This window comes from Diadema antillarum, unplaced genomic scaffold (genome assembly GCF_040938485.1).
Source record: "Diadema antillarum isolate AM-2024a unplaced genomic scaffold, OU_Dant_1.0 seq00001597_RagTag, whole genome shotgun sequence".
Lineage (NCBI taxonomy): Eukaryota > Metazoa > Echinodermata > Echinoidea > Diadematoida > Diadematidae > Diadema > Diadema antillarum.
In genome coordinates, this window is record NW_027272313.1 from 175,372 (window position 1) to 198,144 (window position 22,773).

The 22,773-nt window shown below is 38.1% G+C and overlaps 1 protein-coding gene across 1 annotated transcript; it reads right to left on the reverse strand.

Annotated features, from left to right (window-relative positions):
• Positions 1-1,031: 1,031 nt before the first annotated feature.
• Positions 1,032-20,838, reverse strand: LOC139710987 (splicing factor Cactin-like). The gene is made up of 18 exons (XM_071622902.1): positions 20,726-20,838; positions 19,192-19,401; positions 18,286-18,409; positions 16,940-17,005; positions 14,985-15,065; positions 14,257-14,328; positions 13,369-13,431; positions 12,661-12,715; positions 11,915-12,006; positions 11,016-11,169; positions 10,086-10,229; positions 9,550-9,659; positions 7,835-8,085; positions 7,045-7,234; positions 5,973-6,128; positions 5,330-5,413; positions 3,643-3,756; positions 1,032-3,108 (listed from the first exon to the last, which is right to left on the reverse strand). Exons 1-18 carry the CDS (start codon positions 20,836-20,838, stop codon positions 2,983-2,985), a joined length of 2,205 nt encoding a protein of 734 aa, XP_071479003.1. The 3' UTR covers positions 1,032-2,982.
• Positions 20,839-22,773: the final 1,935 nt, after the last annotated feature.

Sequence of the window (22,773 nt, forward strand, 5' to 3'; positions counted from 1 at the left end):
GTGGAACAGACCACTTTGTTTTACTGTACTTTGTTTTTCAAAACAACTTTCATCAAATAAACTCTGAATTCCTTTTAAAATTGTATGCTCTGCAACATTTCAAAAGTCATATCTAATTATCTCAGTCAAAATCTGAATCCCCCATCTTAACCAAAACTATACCATCCCTTTAAATGATATTAGAGACTTGATACCTCTGCACATTGTGTAGGCTTATACAACCATGCGTACATGACTGACTTGTCTACAGTATTAAAAAACAAAACAAGGAAACCCAAACTGCAAACACAGTTAATGTCTCTCTGGCAATACAAAATGAAATGAAATAAGTTAAAGAGAAATGCAAATACAGAACATAGTCATGTTTTCATTTTTATTAACAAAATTTCAATATTCACATATATTTTACATGTTGAAAGGCAACATGTACTACAAATGTAACCTTTATAGTAGTATCCTGCAGTATCACAGTGTCCATTCAGAAGTTTCATAGATGCACAAGGGTAGCAATAACTATATTGTCTCAAGGTTCCCAGACTGTTCTGAAATGTGAGGATACACATTAGTTTTTCACATGTGAATATGATGCAAGCTCCAATTTCCTAAAAAGATAAACACAATACTGTAAAACCAGACATGTTTGTATGCATTTTAATTTCACGAATTTCATGAGAGCCAAGATTCGCAAAATTGAAATGCAAGTGAAAGTTCGTCTGCACTCTATGCACTGAATGCCAGTGACAATTCCCAAAAAATACAGCAAGAAAGGCTGTCAGCTCCAAATCACAAACATTTCTAAATTTACAGTACATTATTAGATGAACAACCTTGTTTTGAAATATTGTAATGCGTTGTTCCCACGCCAAGTTCAATTGTATGTATATAAATGTTGTGAGAGTACTTCCCCACTCCCTCCCAATAATTAATGTACTTGCAGCCTTATCTGTATGGTAATCTGCAATGGGTTTTTTTTTTTTTTTTTTTTTTTTTATGTGACCATATTTTTCAAAAGCACACTGAAATTGCCTTTCACCACATAGTCTAAATACATTTTGAGTGAATTCATCATGAACAGTGAGGCCTGGAGCTCTATGGCCCGAATTCACAAAGGTGGTTTAAACTAATAAACCGTGGTACAAAATGTGTACCGTGGTATAAAATTAGCACGAACTAGGCATACCTTTGACATGCGCATATCAATGTGCATTTGCTACTGGATATCTGTTGGTGTACGCAATCTGTTAATCATATGTACGCAGAAGAAATTTGCATACACCTGACCATGGTTTGGTTTCTATTGTACCACCTTTGTGAATTTGGGCCAATAAGTTTGGCCGGCATTGTGGGTTAAAGGCATGATTTACCATTTGCGGATGAAACATAAACCCAGCATTAATGTTTTAAAATAGTTCTAGAATGTGAGTTAGGGATAGAAACATCCACTATAAAAATTTGAATCCGTATAATTGATGTGAAGTATTGTTAAATACACAAAAAGTGAACAATAGTAATAAGAATGCTTCCAGAATAAACCATCTACAGTTATGGTTTATTCAGAAAAACACTGATATCTCCTTATATTTTAGGCTTTATTGCAAAAATTTATATGGTAGGATGTTTTGTGATACAACAGACCTACACATAGGCATCAAATGTGATGTCTTGAACATTTTTAAAATCACTGCTCCCAAAGGTAAACTGGACCTTTAAATGTGATAGAGAGTGTAGGCTGGGCTTTACATGGAATTTAACCTTCGTGAGGTACATGGAATACCTGGTAGGAAGAGACATTCTGATGTTGAAACCCAGCAATTCTCTTTGCCATGCCCAATACAGGAGCAGTACATAGGCATAACACACATGAATATTCATACATGGGAAAATATGTTATGAGCTCTAAAGTCATTGCTAAGTTACATCTACAAAACATGGTAGACTGGAACATCACAATGACATACTGTGTACTTTGCAATGAAAACGATAGTTTATGTTTAGATTGCACTGTCAACGTATTTACTGTGTAGTCTTTATGACACTGATTGGTCTGATAAGTTTCTTTTGGATAAAGATTGAGTACCAGCTTCTTCAAGAACAGATGTTCATTGTCCGGATTCTACAAGCCCAGGCAAACTGTTGATATACATGTACATGCTAATTTTACAACCTACACAACTTGTGCATAATTCATCCCAGCTTCTTGGAAGTACACAGGTACACAGTATGTATGGTACATGTAGTTTGGTGTGCTTGATGATTGCAAGCAAGGAATAAATGATGCTCCAAAACAAGGAAATGTTACAATATGGGGTTCAAGAAGTTGTGCTTTTCTTTACTTCAGGGGCACCAGATAAACCTTATTACAGCACATATTTTGGGAAACCCTCTATTCACATGATGTGCATTGCATTCTATTTCCCCTGTATCGGATTTTGCGGTCCACATGTGCAACATTGGTTAGATTTTCCTGACATTGATGGTACCGAAAAAAACAAAATCAAGTGGCATAATGCAAAGAAGTATAAAGACTGAAAATCTCATGGATATCTTGAGAATAAATTCATTAATTTTGGAGTTACAACAGATAAGATTGGCACAAAACTAAACTGGTCTGACATTAGTAGATATCAGATAACACAAAAGTGTGTTGAACTGTTCAGGTTACTTTGTCACTTTGATAAGTATCATTGCCTGAAGATTAACTGCAGAAAGTAAATACTTCCGACAGTGTTTGTAGAAACAGTGCGAACAGAAGCAAAACCCATGGCAGGTAGTACATTGGCTCCTGGGCAGAATGTAACGCGTTGCTAGGTCACAGTTTCTCATGGCACCTCATCAAACAGACATGCAGGAGAGAGTTGGGACAGTTGCTGGAAGAAATGACACCAGTCAAGCTGGTGACCAATCGCAAACAGACCGTCAGTCTCTGCATCTGTACCACGTTGGGGGATATTCAGTCCGTACAGACAGAGCGACTTCCTGACCTCACCGCCTGTAGCGGTATCTCTTGAAGCGGAACCAGAGCTGGAAGATGCTATTGGTGAACTGGCAGCGGAAACCATGGCGATGAGAGTATTCCCACTCTCTGTTGACGATCTTAAAGGCAATATCCTGAAGCGGGGGGAAATGTGATCAAACAAATTGATTTATCAAGTGTCATATATTTGAGACTTGCACAATTCACTGTTAATACATAAATGTTATAAAATACATACCATTTAGCATGTAATATTAGTAACAACAGTGCAAGTGTTACAATAGTGGAAGTTCCTCAATCAACATTAGATTGTAAAATATTTCCTAACAATGGATTAACAAACAAGTTCCTCTATGTGATTGTAATGATGTTCTGGTAACTGCATACATGAGATGTGCCAGAATTTTTATGCAATACAGGAAGTTTTACATCCTGAAAACCGGGCCATAATTCACTGAGTGAAAGCACCATCTTTGTTCCATGTCAACAGTTGCTAGTAATATTTCCAAAAACGTGAGACAATCATTAGAGAATGTGCAAATGCACCTGCTAACACATTCAAATATAGTACATGTACCCGCAGTTACAAATGTAGGAAGATCTAACATTCAAAGCTGAAATTGGCAATACATCTGTGGTGGTTACTTTATCATTCTGATTCATCATACCTCATATGGTGGGCCTGCATGGAACTTCAGAATGCCAAAGTCTGGATTCTCTGGGCACGGTGTGAGGATGTACTCCGGTGTTTTCCTCTTGTCAATCAGATCAGGAAAGAAAATCTGCACAGACATTAAATATTTCACACTTTTAGAACTCCATGCTCAGGGGTGGATTCAGGAATTCCGTAAAGGAGAGGCACCTTTACAAATTTAACCCTAACTAGGCCGGGGGGGGGGGGGGCCTCGGAGCCCCCCCCCTTCGACCTTCCGTGCGATGTATCGCAATAGCAAAAAGCTATCGCCGCGACGTTTCATGACTTTTTTCTTTCGAGTCTCCCGCATCTTTTGACACCAAATTTGCGACGTCCGGGCGCGCGGTTCTGAAGTTACGCATAAATATGTACATGCATGTCAGACCAAAAATAGCTCAAAAACGTTAATTCGTGTACAATTTCAATGCAAACTGTGCTTACAGGCAAATTTCATAAAAGCATGATTATTTTGGTGTTTTATTGATTAAAATCAATGAATAATATATTTTCTTGTTCGGAGCGATGTCGCGGACAAATTTCATCGAAAAAACAAGGAAAAACATAAAGTCGAAAAAACAAAGAAATACATAAGAAATTCCAAAAAACAATAGAATACTTAAGAATTTTTTCTGATATCACAATTTTTTTCATTACATTTGCTAAGGACACTAAAAAGAATATTTACACAAAAAATGTGCCTGTTGAGAGCTTTATTTTGTGATTTATACCAAATAGTCTGATTTTATGCATCATCATGCATAAATTAGCATAATTTAGCATAAATGATGATTTTTTTGAACAAATAACTTCATGGCATTTTAGATTACATCATAGGCAATGTGTGTGCCAATTTTCGTCGCGATCACGCGGTCGACGGCCGAGATCTGGAGGGGGGGCCTGGGAGGCCCCCCCGGCTCTATCAACTATCTAAATAGCCCGGCCTAGTTAGGGTTAAAGGGGGTGAATGCCCCCCTCCCCCAACATTTTTTTTTTCTTTTTATTTCTTTTTTTTTAACAAAAAAAAAATAAAGAGGGCGCGCGTGCCCAGTGCACCCCCTCTGGATCCGCCATTGATACTCCTTGAAGTGAATCAACAATACGCATGAATAATGAGCATGATGTTAGTACCAGTCATATCTGTAACAGTCAAATATCAACCAAGATCAATTCCTGAAAGATGAAAGCAACCTTTTCTGAAATATGAAATCCTACAATGCACAACAGGAGAAACAATGAATGTAAATACTAAATGCGTGTTGTCCTCACATTGTTCTTATAATCTATTCAAATTTGTATGCTATCTATCTTATGATGAATGGTCACCAGAAATTCATTACAGTCAACTTTGCCTATGCCATATCCAAAGGGACTGCAGAAAATCCTTCATATTAAGATTTTCTTAAGTTTCTACTTTACACAACAGAAAATTACGCAATACATGTAGAACACGCTTAACATATCAATCCTGGGGTAACTTTTACTTGTGTGAACTTCAACATTTGTACAACTTGTGTGTGGTCTTTGGTGTTACGTACTGAGGCAAAAATATTTAAATTACTCATGCCTGACAGGACAGCATAGGATGATTTTCGATCATTCTGACATGAGAAAAATTATGAAGTCAAATTAAAGTCACAAGGCCCAAGATGTAGAGTACTCACATTGAACTTGTAGCCCTGAACAATCTTCGGTGGAGGGTTGTCCATGTCGTAGTGAGTCTGGTTGTACTTATTCCACTCAAAACCCTGTCAACAGGAAAAGACAATATGAATCCAGAGTCAGAGATTGCCACTTCAGTTGCAAAATATTTCTCATATTTCTCTATTTCTTCCCAATTTCTTCATGAAAATACATGAGCTCCAGGAATAACTGACATCATATCATTTCTGTCATGCCTCCTCTGATGTGGTAGGGGCATCTTTGAGAGGATACCACAACAAATCTACACAAAACAATATGAACAGAAAACAAAACAGAACATTCCCCAATGTGATACAATCGGCATTTCAACTATTTTAAAAAAAAAAAAAAAAAAACAAAAAAAAAAAAAACGAGTACAGGGAGCCCTGTCATGACAAGGACATATAAACCCTGACAAATACCTTGTTATATCAGATAATGTAAATAAAGAAATATCACAAGTTGGGACCAACAAAATCACTTTGAAATAAGAGGGTTCTGTTACACAACCTCTTTATAATGAGGTTCAACTGATGTACATGTATTTCGCTTGCATGTAACATAAATGTATATTTAAACATAGTAAGACACGGTGAAAAGAGAGAAATAGATTTAAGCACTCACAGTGTGCACACGATTGAAGAATCGTGGCTTGCGAGGGCGGTACTTGTCTGCCCACATGTATGGCTTCTGTTCAGTGGTGACCTCCACAGCAAAGGATGCCTCATCCTTCCCCATGTCTTCTTTGGCCTTCTTGATGAACTCCGTCTCAGCGTCGGTCTGCAAAATGACACAAGTTATCGGATTAACAAAAGTTGACAGCTTAATCATGTCACTAGAGATTAACCGACGAAAAGCTTTGCCTTTTATTTCACATTCTCATTGAAGGGAAATTATGTTTATGTCATGTCTATGTCATGTCACAAGCAAGTTATCTTATGAAAGGCAAAAGCTTTCTATATCAAATGATCTGAAACATTTCAAAACCTTCGATCAAACAATGTTTTCCCATCATTGGGTACCAGTTGCATATCATCGCTGGGGCGACACGACCTCGTATCTGAAATTTTGGTGAAAATGACTTTTTTTTCATTAAAGGTCAGATAATCAGTTAAGTTACGTCCTGTCCAAATCTTAGCTGTCTTACCCCCAAAATAAAGCCACCACAGCATGTCAAAGGAAAAGGTATCCCATTCGATATAGTGCTTTCGTCGCCATGTTTTTTGGCTCTCCTGAACATTTGACATTTTTTAGATACGAGGTCTTGTAGCCCCAGCGACAATATACGCCCATTTGGTTCGGTGGTGTTCAGAAGGCATTACTAATCTTTGAAACTTAACAGTGTATTCTTGGCTGCTGCTTTACATAATCAGCTCTTTATATTCATGGTAACATTCCACTTTCATAACAAAATGCTAGGCAATACTTTCTAAAAAGTTACGCAAAGTACAAAAATAGATTCTTACGGCACAATAATTCACGAACCTTAAGTAAATGGAAAAAGCTGAAAAAAAATCGGTTGTGCACTACCCTTGTGTGTGTGTTCTAGTCAGCACAAGTCACTACACGGATACACACTCCAATAACATTATCTGATAGTATCACTACAAACTTATATACTGTTGCTGTATTACTGCTTTTATTTTCATCATTTTCTTGTTCCATTTTCCTGTGTCCATAGCACCTCTCTGCTCACCTCTGCTGTCCCCGTGCTGATGAGGAGCTTGCGAGCCTGCTCCAGCTTGAGTCTGTCTTCCTCGGGATCCTGGACAAAGACCTCGATGGAGAGATCCTTCTGCTCCAGGAGCCGTGGGCTGTAGCCACCTTGGTAGTACTCCATGTAGCTCTCCTCTGCCAAGTCCTCCTCCGTCAATATCGACTCCGGTCTGAATTTAGATTGACAGAATAGAATATGGTAATTATCATTAACACAAGACCAAGTATGTCTGGTGCCCGCATAAGTGGCGCATTAAACCTTCATGGCACTCGGCCTGGAGCAAACTACCAAAAATCTTGAGATTCGGGGATTGTTGCAAACACCTTAGGCAACACCCTCCAAAGTTTGGGTATTTGAGCCCCACCCTGGGGGCCCTCTATGAGGTACCATCACCATTTGCACAAACGGTAAAGAGCTGACAGACATTGATCGGGCATAGGATTTTAAGGTGACGTGGTGTTTCATGGGTGGCCCGATGCTTTTGCTACCTATAGGGGTACATTCAAAAATCACAAATAACACAGGTGAAAACGATATGTGCATCAAAGCTTAAGCTCATGGTTAACAGTCAAATCCAGCTAAGATTTTTCAGTAGTGTGCATCCTTAAACAGAGGTCAGTTTTATAAAGCTATATAGGTAATTTGTTACGGGTATTCTCGTATCCCAGCATGCCAACCACAGATAACATGGGACAGAAGATATAGGAGAAAGAGCAACACATAGCTCAGATTAGTCTGAGGCCAACATAAATGCATCAACGACTCTTACTCCTCTTCATTGGCAGCAGCCCCTCCTGTAGCCCCTCCTTCCTCTCCACCAGCAACAGTGCCCTCTACCGCTTCCTGCGAACTTTGACTTTCTTCTCTCCTCTGCGACGGCCCTACGTCGTCGTCATCGTCATCTGGTAGCTCTATCTCTGCGCCCTCTGCCGACGCCGGATTTATCGGCTGAGTAGAGGGGTCCCACTCGGATGATGTCGCCCCAGCGGAGGGGAACAGGGGCTGGGCCTCCACCCCTTGCTGCCATGGAAAATGGAAAAAATATCACAAGATGTTCAACTCGATGAAGACTAGTCTGAGTCTCGGAGCAAGCTCCTCAGGTCATAACACAGAGTTGAGATCACTCAGGGCAATAATATCAGCAATGCACTGGAAAGCAAGCAATATCTGTACACTTCTTTTAGTTTCAGTCTCTGTGATCACACACAGTGTTCATTCATGGAGAAATAATTATGAAATGTTTATGACATATCTTTCCTGCATCTTCTTCTTTCTCATGTGCTGTGCAGAAACATTTTGAGAGTGTACTTGCACATTTGTGGTTGCTCTCGTGAGTTCTAAACAAAAGTCACAAGTTATGAAAGGGCATAATCCCGTTTCTACGCCTTAAAAATGTGAATGTAGAGAAGAGAACATGGTGATTAGTGCCCCTGGACTATCTGAAACTGTTGATGCCCTCATGCTATAATTTGAAGATTGGATGGTACTTTACTACATCTCGGGGTAGGCTGATCAGGATGGGGGCGATCTGTAGAATTTCAAGCTACAGATTTAGCCAGATCATGGATTTCAGTCTCATGACAAATGCATTGTAAATTCTTGTCTCCATTTGCATGTGTGTGTGTGCGTGTGTGCCTGTGTCTGTGCCTGTGCTTGTGCCTGTGTCAGTGTCAGTGTCAATGGCTGCATCTGTGTCTGTGTCTGTGCTTGTGTCTGTGTCTGTGTCTGTGTGTGTGTCTGTGTGTGTGTCAGTGTCAGTGTCAGTGTCTGTGTCTGTGTCTGTGTCTGTGTCTGCGTCTGCATCTGTGTCTGTGTCTGTCTGTGTCTGTGTCTGTGTCTGTGTCAGTGTCAGTGTCAGTGTCTGTGTCTGTGTCTGTGTCAGTGTGTCTGTACCAAAGAGATTTTATATCTAGAGTAAGCAGTCGCCATACGCGTGTGTACAAAATTGAAGAGGGAGCGCACCCTCACATCCAGGCATCTGATTTCAGTCTACGTTCATGTCATGTCTTCTCATATCATATCTGGAATGATTTCTTATTCTCCACAACACATTTTAATTTTCAGAAACGCAATGTGGTTAATTGTTTAGATATTAGTTTCTACGATGATATATCATATGAACCATTTCATAGAGTACAGACCTTTTTGTTATTCACAAAATAAACAATGGGAACCTGAGTGTAGACTAGGAAGTAGTTTGAGCATTATGACATTTGTTTCGCGTACAATGGTCCCACTCGCGCCATAAAATCAAACAACATCAGCAACATTATGATGTTCAAACATTACGATTACTTGACCGTTGTGATATAACTATAAAACGCCGCAAGTAGAGCGCATTTAAACAGTGTGCTGCCATCTACTGTTCAATAAATGTACAGGATCCGAGCAATGGCAGCTCCCACAACGCGAAATGGCAGCTCTCTCCACTACTGGACTACGTCCTCTTGTGGCATAATCTCTTTGGTCTGTACAATGCCTCACCTGTTGGCGAAGAGCAGCCAGCTTGCTCCTCAACTTCTCCTGATGCAGTTCTCTCAGCCTGGCCCGGGCCATGTGGGCATCCAACTGCTGCTGGAGTGACTCCCAGTAACCTGTAGGATGAAAAGAATGTTACATTAAAACTCCTCCCAAAGTGTGTCACATGCATGGAATTCATCTTGAGGATGGGTGGTTATCAACACAAAATCTCTCAAATTGTTTGCTCTCTTTTATTTACTTCTCTTTACAACTCTTCATTCTGGTGCATGAATTTGCTGTTCTTTTCATTCCATTAGGCCTACATCATATTACACCACTGGACTAAATACATAAATTAAAATTAGTACCAGTTACATCAGCCTTAAAAACAGCATAAACATATCTCTTCCATCTTCACATAAAACTGAAAACAGTGAAAACATTCTAAAATGACACTACCCTGCTACAAGACATCACAGTTTGACACACAAAGTCTAACATACCAAGGCGTGCACACTTGCAATAACATTTCACCTTTACTGATAATCATGTGTAGTTACCTATATCTAAGGCATTGCCGCTCTGTATCCTGGCAACTATCTGAGCCTTCAGTGCCAGCAGCTGACCATGGGTCTTGTTCTTGAAGACATCCGCAACCTCTGAGCTGACCGAAGTATTGATGCCTTCTCGTCTGTCAATGGCTTCTGCGGAGTTACACATCAAGTAAAAAAATGAAAATAATGATGATGCAGTAAGCCAAACATGATCACGACAGCAAAGATGACAGCAGAAATGAAATCATAAAATATGACAATTATATCTATACAGCATATCATAAGAAAATGTCATGGCTCAGTGGATAGGATCACAAATGATGAAATCACGAGGTCCCTAGTTCAAGTCCCCTGGCAGCAGCATTTGTGACTGTAGGCAAAGCAAGTTATCCTTGTTTTCTAGTCCTTAGGAGAGGACATAAAGCCATCGGTCCTGTACGTTGCTTGCTTAGAGACATTCATTGCTTCTCCAACAGCAACTTGCACAACAAATCATAATTCAAATATTACTGTCACATACTAAGGTGATACATCTTTCATACCTGCCAACCCTGAGGCTTAATAAATCTGAACAAACAAAGAAAAATTATTTTAAAATCTGAACTTTCTTAAATTTCACATACTTTACTATTGACAGATATTTCACACAAAAATATCAGAACACACTGAAATAAATGCGTTTTCTTTCAGTGAAAAATCTGAATATTCAGATTAAAACTGAACAGTTGGCAGGTATGATCTTCTATTCTCTGTATCTTCTGTTGTCAATTTTCATATCACCCTTTTCTTTGGTGGCTAGTCCGGGCTACTATCTGTTTTCATTTCAACTCTGCCATTACTGCATTTAACATGTAGTACGAACATAATGCCTACAGAACTTTGAGGTGGTGGTCCCAAGGTTAAAGACAACAAGAAAAGCAATAACAGTCTACTTACCTTGCCCCTCTGGTGTGATCTTCTTAAGCTTTGTGAGCTCATCTTCAGCAATCACAGTGATGTCTTTCCAAAACTCCAAGTTTTTTCCCTCCTCCAACTCCACGTACACTTTAATGTCCTCCAGCAAATCCTCAAGGTCAGTTATTGTCAGTCCCTACAAAAACAAAACAAAAACAAGTTGACTAGAGAAACAAGTATATCCTTAACATGCACAAGTTTCAACAACAACAGAATATGGATAATGCTTGAAAATATAGAAATCAACTTTATGGCCTAAGTTCACAAAGGTGATTTAAATCTAAACCATGGTCTATGCAAATTTCTTCTGTGTAACAAATACAATTGACAAATTGCGTACAATAGACATTCAGTAACAAACACGCCTTGCTACGCTCATGTAAAGGTACACCTATTTCACACTCATTTTAGACCATGGTTTGAATTTGTACCATGGTCTAAGTTTAAACCACCTTCAAAAATTCTGGTCTATAAGTCTACACTACCTTGCTGACATAATTATATATATTTAACAAAATAATTTGGGAACATGCATGACATGAACAAAGAGTAGAAGAAGTAGAAGGAGAAAGGTATGAAGAAGAAGATAAAGGAGGAGGAGAAGGGGACAAAAACTAAAGAGAAAAAGAAATATGAAGGAGAAGAGAAGATGAAGGATGAGAATAATGGAGACAAGGGATTCATTTCATCAAGTCATCAAATAAAAGTCTTTACATAAATCTCAGAATGGCCAAAGTCGCTCGTTTGTAGCTATATGAGATTCTCAATATCCATCTTGTGAAGTCACTCATAAGTGTGTCTTATGAGCAAAAAGTCTCTTATTAGACTTTCATGAAACAGACCCAAGGAAGAGAATAGGAGGAAGAAAGCCTGTCACAAACCTTGAGGACATTGTATGGCTCTTGCATCTCTAGTGAGATATCCTCATCGTCTTCAGCGCTGATGTACTGACCCAGCAGATCAATAGGTTTGGCTAGACATAGAAGAGGTGTGGCAAGCAAAGAATGAGTATTTAGACAGCTTTTTCACTTCTTTTTCATTTGTCAGTTCTGTCTTCTTTCTTTCCATTGTAACTTTCTTCCATGACTACTTTGCTTCATCTCTTACATTAACACGTATGTTATCATCATTTTTGCCATATTTTTCCTCTAAACTTGATATTTTTGTTGGCCGTTTATCTGAACCTACTTTGAACCTGCCATTTTATTTGCCAAATCTATTAACAAAAGTTTGATGTATAATTTGCTTCCCAGTCTATTGCAGGAATCTTGCATGATACTTATTTGCGTAATCCCTATTGTTTTTACTTCTTATCATAACTTTGTGTTGTGAGTCTGGTTGTAGCCTAAAAAATAATAATTTTTTTTTTTTAAATGCTAAATATATGGTATTTCTGTTACAATGAACCATGATAGTAACAAAACTTCATTACAACGAAGCGAAAATTAAGGTCCCAAAATTATTACCATTAAAGCCAATGGTGCAAACTTCCCTGCCGTTATAAAAAAATTTTGATACAATGACAGAATTTTCATTATAATGGGAGTCAACTGTAAACAAAAGAATCATGTGCAAGCAGAAGCGATGTAAGTGTGCATGCATAAAGAGCACTTTGCATCATGCTCACCTCGTCCATCTTTGATCCTCACTTTTGACCTCAGTTTGGCTTGATTTATGTGAAACTGCAAAATTAATATAAGATTAAACAAAAATAAGGAGTAATAACATTAATAAACTACAATTCTGCTTCTTCTTCTTCTTCTTCTTCTTCTTCTTCTGGTGCATTTTTACATACATTTTTCCACTTTGAAACATCTCAAAATAATCATTTTGGTTTTATTTTGTTTGAAGAAATTGTGTTTACTTTGAACGAGGTGTCGCATAAGGTCTTCTTTTCTTCATTCTAAAAATGACAAGAAGTATTGCTATTCATCTTTAAAATCCTGTATGAAGTAATAGAACATCAGAAAGCATTGTCTTAATATTTGCATGTCTAGAGCACGGTTACGAAGAATATTTTCAGAGGAAATAGAAAATTACTGACATTATTGAAAGATAAGAACCATCAAGCTTGCATATTTGGCAAGAGCTCCTTGAATAGTGTGTATTTACGAATAATAGCTCAAGAAACAGGGCAATTATATCTTGGAAGAGCATTTGCACAGAGTGCTGAAAAACAATGACTGTCATGCAAATGTAATAGCATTGATAGTTAATACAGTCGATGACATAATGAGGGTAGGTGAAGGTTACACCATGAAATTGCTACTATAGAGCTTGTCATCCTCGTATCATTAGTGTTTAGTCTGAAATAAAAGAAAAAGGAGATACGTACAGTGTCCTCTTGTCGCTCCCACTCCTTGAAATATTCAGCTTCCCTGGCCCTTTGTAGCTCCTCCTGTAGAACAATACACAAATTTAATCAAAAATTTGATGAGTGAATGCATTCCCAAAGTTCTTTCTCAAAAGTACAGTTTTCTGTCCAACCAATCCCATCCATGTCCCTCATTTATTTCCTATTTCTCTAAATAGCACATACATGAAGGTGAGATGTATATCAAAATGGCTTGTTTGGACACAGAGCATATAATGATTGAGGAAATAAAGAGAGATATTCTATAAACTACACAACATTGTGTTCATAATATGTTATCCCATGTTTCCAAATCTGTACTGGAGAATTAAAGAATGCAACAGTCTGCAGCAAGCACATCTGTATTGGTGAGTTAGGACTAGTTCATTAATTCCTTCAGAACGTGCAAATTTAAATTCCATGCACTACTATCCACTGAAAATCAATTGGAGCAGTTTCCCTGTGTAATGTTATTTTTTTTATATAACTCCATAGGACCTTTGAGCATTTACAGAATATTTCACAATTTTCAGTCAAATGAAGAAAATTTCATTATAATAACAGACTGTCAATATGCTTCCACTGGTCATACAGTCAATGGGCAAATGGATGCACTACACTGATTTGCTCTCAGCCTCATCAGAACATTAAATCAGTGCATTCATAAGTATGCAAAACTCTTTCACATTTAAAATCTCAAAGGAGAAAGCAAGGTGGCAAGGACAAGTTTGACATAACCATACTACAGATTCATAACAAAGTGCAACAAAAAAAAAAACTAAAGTGAAGCACATCATGGGCAGACTGAACATATCTAAATATACCAAATTTACTCAGGTCAAGATGAACTAGTTTTTATGCAAGGCTTACCAATTCTTTGTCCCTCTGCTCTCTCTCCTTCTCTCTTTCAATTCTGCGCTGTTTCACCTTTTGAAGTTCCAACTGTGGATGAACAAAAGATTTGACAGAAACCATGAGTAGGCTAAATTCTAACATCTTTAAAGTACTAATGAAGGAATGCCAAGCAAAAAGGCACTCAAAATATCTAGAAACATCTGAACATAGTGATGCATTAGATTGATTCCTGTAAGAATGCTCAAGTTTAAGATTTCACAGGCATTTACAGGTGAACCAACAATTGTAAATCAGCACTGCAGAATGAGATTAAAACTCTAGACTCAAAAGAATTAAAAAAGAAAAATAAATGCAATTACAATATTGTATTTATCTAACACATTATGAAATAAGAGCTGTTTTATATGTTTACTATTGCCACAATCATTGCGACTTCATTTTTTCACAACTGATTTGATAACCCACTTCTGTTTTTAGTGGGATGATACATGCAGAGTTTTGAGCGACAGGAATACCATTGTAAAAGGTGATACATTATCAAGATATATGTTATGAATATAACAGCAGACAATGTTTATCCCTGAAGATGTTAATCAACCATTTCATCCATTTATGTATGTATGAATCATGTATGTATGTTTCTGGACCAATGCTTAATGTCTCCTACTACTTATGATCCTACAACCATCTCAACTAAAGAAGTCTGGAACAAATCCTACTGGCAATCACAAACCATAACTTACCCGATTCTCAATTTGTTTTCGCTTCACCATTCTCTTCATACTGTCCGGGTCCACGTCACCAATGCCCAATTTTTCATTTTTCTGCAAAAAGACAAAGAGAGGAATATTTACCACTGCTATAGATATTTCTAACATGGTTCACACCTATGAAATCATGTACACCTTTGGGAGGCCACAGAAAATATTAAGAAGCTCTCTCTTCCTTTCACAAACATACAAACTGCGACACATGTGAACTGGTGAAGGAAGTCCTATATGCCTAGATCACACAAGGATTACAGTTCTTTTTCCTGTGTAGTCAATCCTAACTAGTAGTCTTTATGCTCACAATCTGCTGCAAGGTTTGTTACCTCATAAAGCAAAGAAAATCACAGTTCACTTGAGTAAAGGAAGATACTCAGTACCACAATGCTTAATCAACCACCAGGGCCAGACTTTTTCGACTTTCTCTTAAAAGCCTGTTACAGAAGAACACCTATCTTTGGCTTAACAAATCATATTCTCTGTCTTCTATGTTGAGAAAATTGGAATGCTTAAATATCTTCAAATACAGTAATTGATATTGCACATCCCTATAAAACCATCCTGTGATTATCAACAAGAAAGCTATCACGCTCTGATTTCAGCTTACTAAAGGCAGTTTACCACTGGCAGCAGTGATTCTTTCAACTTTCAACTTTCAACTTTATTTTCACCTCCATCAAAATGAACAAAGAAATTATGTACATTTGCATATACACGGGATATTTGTGATACAGAACAAAATTTGAAAAGGTACATAAGAAAATTATGAAAATGAAAAGTAGATGCGATTACATCTTTGTTAAATACATAAAGCGTATAATGCAAGTCAACTAAGGATGAGGATGGAAGTGGAGGGTCCCACTAATAAGCAAAGCTTGTACGATATGGGACCCTCAGAAAATACACAAAACATCAATATAAAACACAATAAACGAACTGATGTCAACTGACATAAAAATGATTGGGAAGAGGAGAAAGAGAGAAAAGGAAAGAAAAAAAAGAGGAAAAAAGAGAGGAAAAAAGGGAGAAAAAAGAGGGAACTACAGCATGTGCCATCGTGGACGCAAGCAATCTAGATTTCATAATGTAAAATAAGTGACAAAAGACAAGCTGGATTGAATGTAATGCAAAACATTTTTTATATGTAGTTATGTTGGTAAAAATGCAGGAGAAAAAGAAAAACACATCGTTATATTTAGAACACAGACAGGGACATACTTAGGACTTATGTAAAAAAGAATGATGACTTGACTGAGATGATAAAGGGAAACTAACTCTGTTGGATGTTGTAAAATTTCAATAAAAATGATTTTAATTTATTCTTGAAGGAATTCAGAGATTGAGCTGTTGTAATGTTACTGGGAAGTGAATTCCAGTACTTTGGCCCGTCGTAAATAAATGTGTTTTGAGCCAACAAAGTTCTCAGAAGTGGCAAATGGAAATCATTTGATCGCCGTGTTGGATAATTATGAACGGACTGATTTCTTTGAAACATTGTTTCAAATTCTAAAAATGTTTGAGTTATCACATTTGATGCATATGTGTAGGTCAGTTGTCTCACAAACCATCCTACCATACCAAAAATTTTGCAATAAAGCCTAATATAAAAGGAGATATCACTATTTTCCCCAATAAACCATAACTGTAGATGGTTTATTCTCGGAAACAATTCTATTATGACTATTGTTCACATTTTATATATTTAACAATACTTAACATTGATTATACTGATTAACATTTCTACATTGGTTGTTTCTATCCCTAACTCACATTTCAGAACTATTTTGAAGCACTAAAGCTGGGTTTTTTGTTTCATCTGCAAATGCTAAATAATGTCTTTAAAAACAATCTTTTGCAAGCTATAATGCACAGTAAATCTAAACTACAAACTTTGAGAGTGAATGTTTCATGATTTCATGAGGAAGAATTACCTTTTGCCACACAAATGTATCTAGAAGGTTTGGATCACCAAATGGATTGTCTTCATTGGTATATCCCTGCAAATGAAAACAAGCAAACAAATATAACTTTCAGCAACCTCTGATTCAAAGACTGGCTCATTGTAGTCATGAACCATGACAACAAATTTATTTATCATATCAAGGAACAACTTCAACTATCAAGTTCTTATAAACTACAGCATATAGGCACTAAGTAACACTGAATTCAATTCCATTCTATCATAGCAAGTATTAATGAACAATATCATCTGGAACTGTCTGTGAGTCTATCTTAACTAGGCAGTAAAACACAAAACTTTACAATATTTGCTATCAATCAAAGAAGTCATACAAATAGCAGAGTTTAATTCAAAACGATTATCTGCATGCTAATGGCAATCCCAGTGGTAAGTGTTGGGATTAATTTTTTTTTTTTAAATGCTGTGAGGACAGATAAAACCCAGCAAGGATATATCCTATTCAGAAATTTAACGGTTATATGCTCTTTAATGTGCATCATACAGTGCACTCCTATCATGACAAACACAGATATAATGAAATTCTTGTTACAACGAAATCAAAATCCAGGTCCCCAAATTATCATCTCTATACCTCTTTACACTATGCTGTTCTGTTATAACGAAACTTTTTATAACACTGTACTGAACACTGTGTGTCCTAGCAAACACAAACCACAACAACAACAACAACAAAATGATAAAACCGTCCCATGCCTGAACAAAAAGAAGGGGGATGAATAATCTAGGGTGTAGAATTTTTATCAAGCCAATGTACTATCACAAATCTGCTAACGACGTAGTCTGGAAGCATAGAAGTACGGCCCTCACATTTGAACCTGCTAATAGTGAACCCAAAGTAAACAGCATGGACACAAAGGCCCGATTTCACAAAGGTGGTACAAATGAAACCATGGTTTAAACCATGGACGAAAACCGTGGAGCGCCAAGTGTCGCACGGAATATTTCGTTACGAAATTGGTCATTTCTTTGACAAAATGACCGTTTTGTTAACGAAATTATCATTTCGTGGATAAAATGTTCATTTAGTTTTATACAAAATGTTGTCATATTGTTACAAAATAATCATTTCATCGACGAAATGACTGATTTCGTAACGAAATATTCCATGCGACACTTGGCGCTCCATGGTTTTTGTCCATGGTTTAAACCATGGTTTCATTAGTACCACCTTCATGAATTCGGGCCCTTGTGGCCTGAAAATCTTCACAGTTTGCTGTCATCACGCAAAGTGAAATAGTTTGGCTGGATACTGGTTGCATAAACAAAAACCTAGCCTTTCATATGCATGCAACATACCATCATTTCTTCATCCCATCCCATCTGTTCTTTCCTCTTTCTGTCCTTCAGCTGTTTTTTGGCCAGCCTCCTGGCTCGTTTCTCCTCCATCGTCTCTGTAGCCTTGATCAATGCTTTCTGGGTTCTGCAAAATTTAACATTTGAATCATATGAGAAGACAGTCAGTCTGGTTGAATCAAATGACATCAATTTACCAGTAAAGGTAATTTCCATTAAACAACAAACTAATATTTCAATTCATGCAATGCTTGATTCATTGGCAGTGCAGAGTGGGGAGGTACCGATAGTGTAGGTATGGATTTGGAGCAGTGAGTGGAGAATAGCAGTCGATTAGCTTAGGTTCTTTCAAACATATAGAATAGTGTCACACTAATGCTTTAAATTTTCCTATCCACCCACAATAACATGTCATGATAACATCAATTCGTAAATGGTGTAGTTATGTTCAGTATACCATATACCCTACTGTCACTGCATATAGTGCGTTTACACACATATAGAGAATATAAGAGAGATCTGAAGACACACAAACAAAACAGAAAAAATACAGGTACATATCACGCTCTCCTGATTTCTTAAGCCATTTATTACTTTTGAATCAAGATATGGGTTTTTCATGCAATGTATACTATGAATGCACTCACAACATTTTATCTATAGATACAACTTCTAGGCAAGCACAGAAGTCCAACCCTTCTGCAAAAGTTCATATACTTGTAGGTTTGGGGGACGAGACATCCTGTTGTAATTGTTCTTCTCCATAACTTTGTTCTTCTTTTGTGTGATTCCAAGTCAAATCAAATGCTACAAAGATCTATGCACCTACTGCACACAAAACACAAATGAATTAATGAATTAAGAACTAAATAATAAACAAAGAACTAGGTCTAGGGCCTAGTAACTTACTTTTTGTCTATCACACCATCTGTTTTTGGCCTCACAACCTCCTGCTGTTTGGGTGAACGAGATCGGGAGCGAGACCTTCTCTTGTGCTTGTGCTTGTGGCTCTGGCGGTGTTCCCTGTCTCGAGATCTGGACCTCGATCTCTGTTTTGCCTTCTTTCTGCTGTGTCTCTGATGATCACGCTCATTGCCACTGCTGGGGGGCGAGGGGCTTCTGAAGGAAAAATGGAAATTCATTATTTGATAAATAAAATTAATATTAAAAACACTTGAAGTACATGATGTATGATCACTTACTAGTGTAAATAAGCTAATTCTTACACTCATACCCAATAGGCCAATCCCAAACATCCCAATTCAACTTTGTTAAGTGTCAATGATGTCATACTCATATGGCTCATTTCATGTCTTGTTGTAACCACACCAGCGACCCTAACCCGTACTGAGTCGGGGTCGCATGGCAGCCCTATGGCTATCAAAGAAACACCCAATATGGCTCAGCATTTTGGTGACCAGAGACCAAAATACAGGGTTTTACACTGAAAATTATTGCCATACTGTTAGATAAGATACTTACAATCAGAGCTGCCGAAATCAATTTACAATACGATCTCTTTTAAGAGCCCAGTGAAAGATTTTATCCAAGGTTTTAGTCCTTCCGGACTTCGTATATTGTAGTACAACTTACACAGCGCATGCGCCAACAGCCTTGCTGTCGATCGGGTATGGATAAAACGTAGCACATATTATGATACACAATGTATGCGTGTGGAAAAAAAAAAACAGGACGGCTTGCTGAGAACTGAAATGAATATTCATACGAGCATGCGCAGATCATTTTATTTGAACGTGATATGTTCAAAATGGCAATTCGCATCTCGCGGAGATGGTCTCAAAGATGATGACGATTGATCTTGTTTTCGGAGGTAATGGTGAGTGATACATTGTTGCCTACAATATTCAACAATATGGTATTACAACATGTTTCTTTTCGTTGCGAATCCAAGTGTCATTTTGAACGATGGGTTGTTTACTGAATTGCAAGCATCGCAGTGCACTTGATTAGAACTACTTCACTATTCCCCTGAAAGTGTCTACAAGTCTTCAGGGCGCTGTTACTGGTTACAGCGCCCTGCGCCGGGATTAGTCTTGTTGCTTTTTAAAGTTTGGGTTGGGTGGGTTTGCGTTTGTTTTCTACGAATGCCACCACACAGTTTGTCACAGTCAGTGTAACACTAACAACAAATTCTTCTCGACAGGCATGCCAGAAATAGAACTGTATTTCAGCCTGCGATCAACGTGGGAATTAGTTCTACGGCTTCTAACTAGACCGGCTGCCACTAACAAGTTAGACCTAGTTCACATTTAATAACGTAACTGGGCGAAAGTCACGGCAGCTAACCTATATCAAATGTGCTCGATGTGCACGTAAAAATACATTGTTCGGGAATACTAACATAGATGAAAATACATGGGACTACACATTATACGTTTACGCTGAATTGGCTTTGATTATCTTGGGATTTGTATGCACAAACCTTTGTCTATGCCGCTCCCGATATTTTTCACGATCTCGTTGCCTTTCACGGGACCTAGACCTAGACCTCGATCTAGATCTACTCCTCCGCCTTTTCTTGTCACTTCTCCCCATGATTTACTAGCGAGAATTGGTCCTGACTCTAGAGTCCAACAAGTTCTCCGAAGAAACTCCGCGTTTCTCATACCTCTCTCAGCACATATGCGTACGTACGGCCACGGTACGTACACACACGTTACGTACAAGTACACTACAACTGCGTGTGCTTCGTATTATATTGTAGTAGCGCGCGCCGCGTCACGACGACGTCGTAGCTGATCAGTCCGTGTGTTTCTCGATGCTTGTTGCGGTTCGGTGATGATGGTGATCATGATTTTTGACCTACTAACTGATATACATTAATTCAAGCAACACTCGGTATAAAACTCTTTGAACACTCTTCAGGATACAGTCTTCATCCACAAAACATCCTAATACCCAATCCAATTCAATTAGGCCCATGATTCAAGTCAAAATAGAGCATCTGCACATAACATAAGTTAACATAATTAAGACTGCAGGACTAACTTTTTTTCATCTAGTTTGGAGGACTTCCAGCTACGAAGAAAAGTTATATACTACTTATAGGGCCTATAGTATAAAGAATTAAATACCTTACTATCCAGATCCGTTATCTGTCAACTCTGATCTCCCCTCCCCCCCCCCCCCACCTTTAGGTGGTCAACCATAGACCTCACTCATGTCATCAAAGCTTGAGTTTTCCAGATTCTTATAGAGGTTAGGATTTTGCCCCCCCTCCCATCACGGACTGTACATAAGGGAAGCCAGCAAAATTACCCCTATCGAGGTTTTTGGAAGGGAAGCTAGCAAAGCATGCAGCGTGATCAAAATTAATGCAGAGGCGGATCGAGGAATTCCGTAAAGGGGGACGCCTTTACAAAATTAAAGGGAGGCGCTAGCGCCCCCCCCCCCCCCATTTTGTTTCTCTTTATTTCTTTTGTTTTAACAAAAAATAAAGAGGGGGCGCGCGCCCGGTGCGCACCGAGCTCTGGATCCGCCACTGAAATGTGCAGTGCATGTGGCGAAATTTCCTTCGAAAAGGCCGGTCCGGCTTGCTTTGCAGCAAAACATGCACCCGATCAGTAAGCAGAGAGGTCTCTTCCCACCTCCCTGGTATAAGCACATTCGGAAGATCTGGCAATTAACACCAAGAAGCCCCGCTCATATCATTATTTCGGAATTTGTCGGTTGTTTGAAACTAATCCTATTCGGAACCCTATTTCAGAATTGAAGAATCGGAAACGCCCATCTGCTACAACTGACCGCCTGTATCCCATAATTCAGTAAGAGTTTAACTAGTCAAAATACGATGTAAAAATCAACTCAATATGTCACATACGTTATGTTACATACATGCATATCTTTGTGACCAACAGCGGGGAGGGTCATATATGACATATTATTATAACTATCTGATTATAGAAGACTGATAATCTTGCTACATTGTATAACTAGGCTATAATTAGACCATTGCCAAGAAATTGGGTTAGGGTGGGATTTCACGGAGCACGCGAACGATTTGCGAAGGACGCGAATGACAGAGTCCATCATTCGGAAAAGTTTTTCTCCGAATGTGTTCCGACAATGAAGCCGAAAACCATTCTTGCGCAATTTGTGCGAAGTTTCCACGACGTATGTGCGAATGTCGTGTGTATCATTGCTAAAGTACAGCATGTTACGTACACGAAGAACACACGACGGAAATGCGAACAACGAAAATTTTTCAATAATCATGGGAGAAAATGTACCCAAGGAGAGGTGGAAACTGTCTTGAGTTGATTTTTTTTCTTTCCTCTATTTCTCCTTTCTTTTTCTCTCATTTCTCTATCGTGTGCTTGCCTACATTTTTTTTTCATAGGGCCTATCTCCACTAGTAAAGCATTTGATTTTTTTCAGTTCCTCCAACACATAATCTCTATAATTCAAATGAAATTTTACATACTTTAGATTAATTTTAAGTGTATTCTGCGATTTTTTTTATATCAAACA

Coding starts and splice junctions, on each gene's coding strand:
- LOC139710987 (XM_071622902.1), bottom strand. CDS start 20,838: ATGGGGAGAAGTGACAAGAAAAGGCGGAGGAGTAGATCTAGATCGAGG. Junction 12,716..13,368: donor GGGAGCGACAAGAGGACACT/GTACGTATCTCC, acceptor TTAATTTTGCAG/TTTCACATAAATCAAGCCAA. Junction 3,757..5,329: donor TTCAGGGCTACAAGTTCAAT/GTGAGTACTCTA, acceptor ATGTCTGTGCAG/ATTTTCTTTCCTGATCTGAT.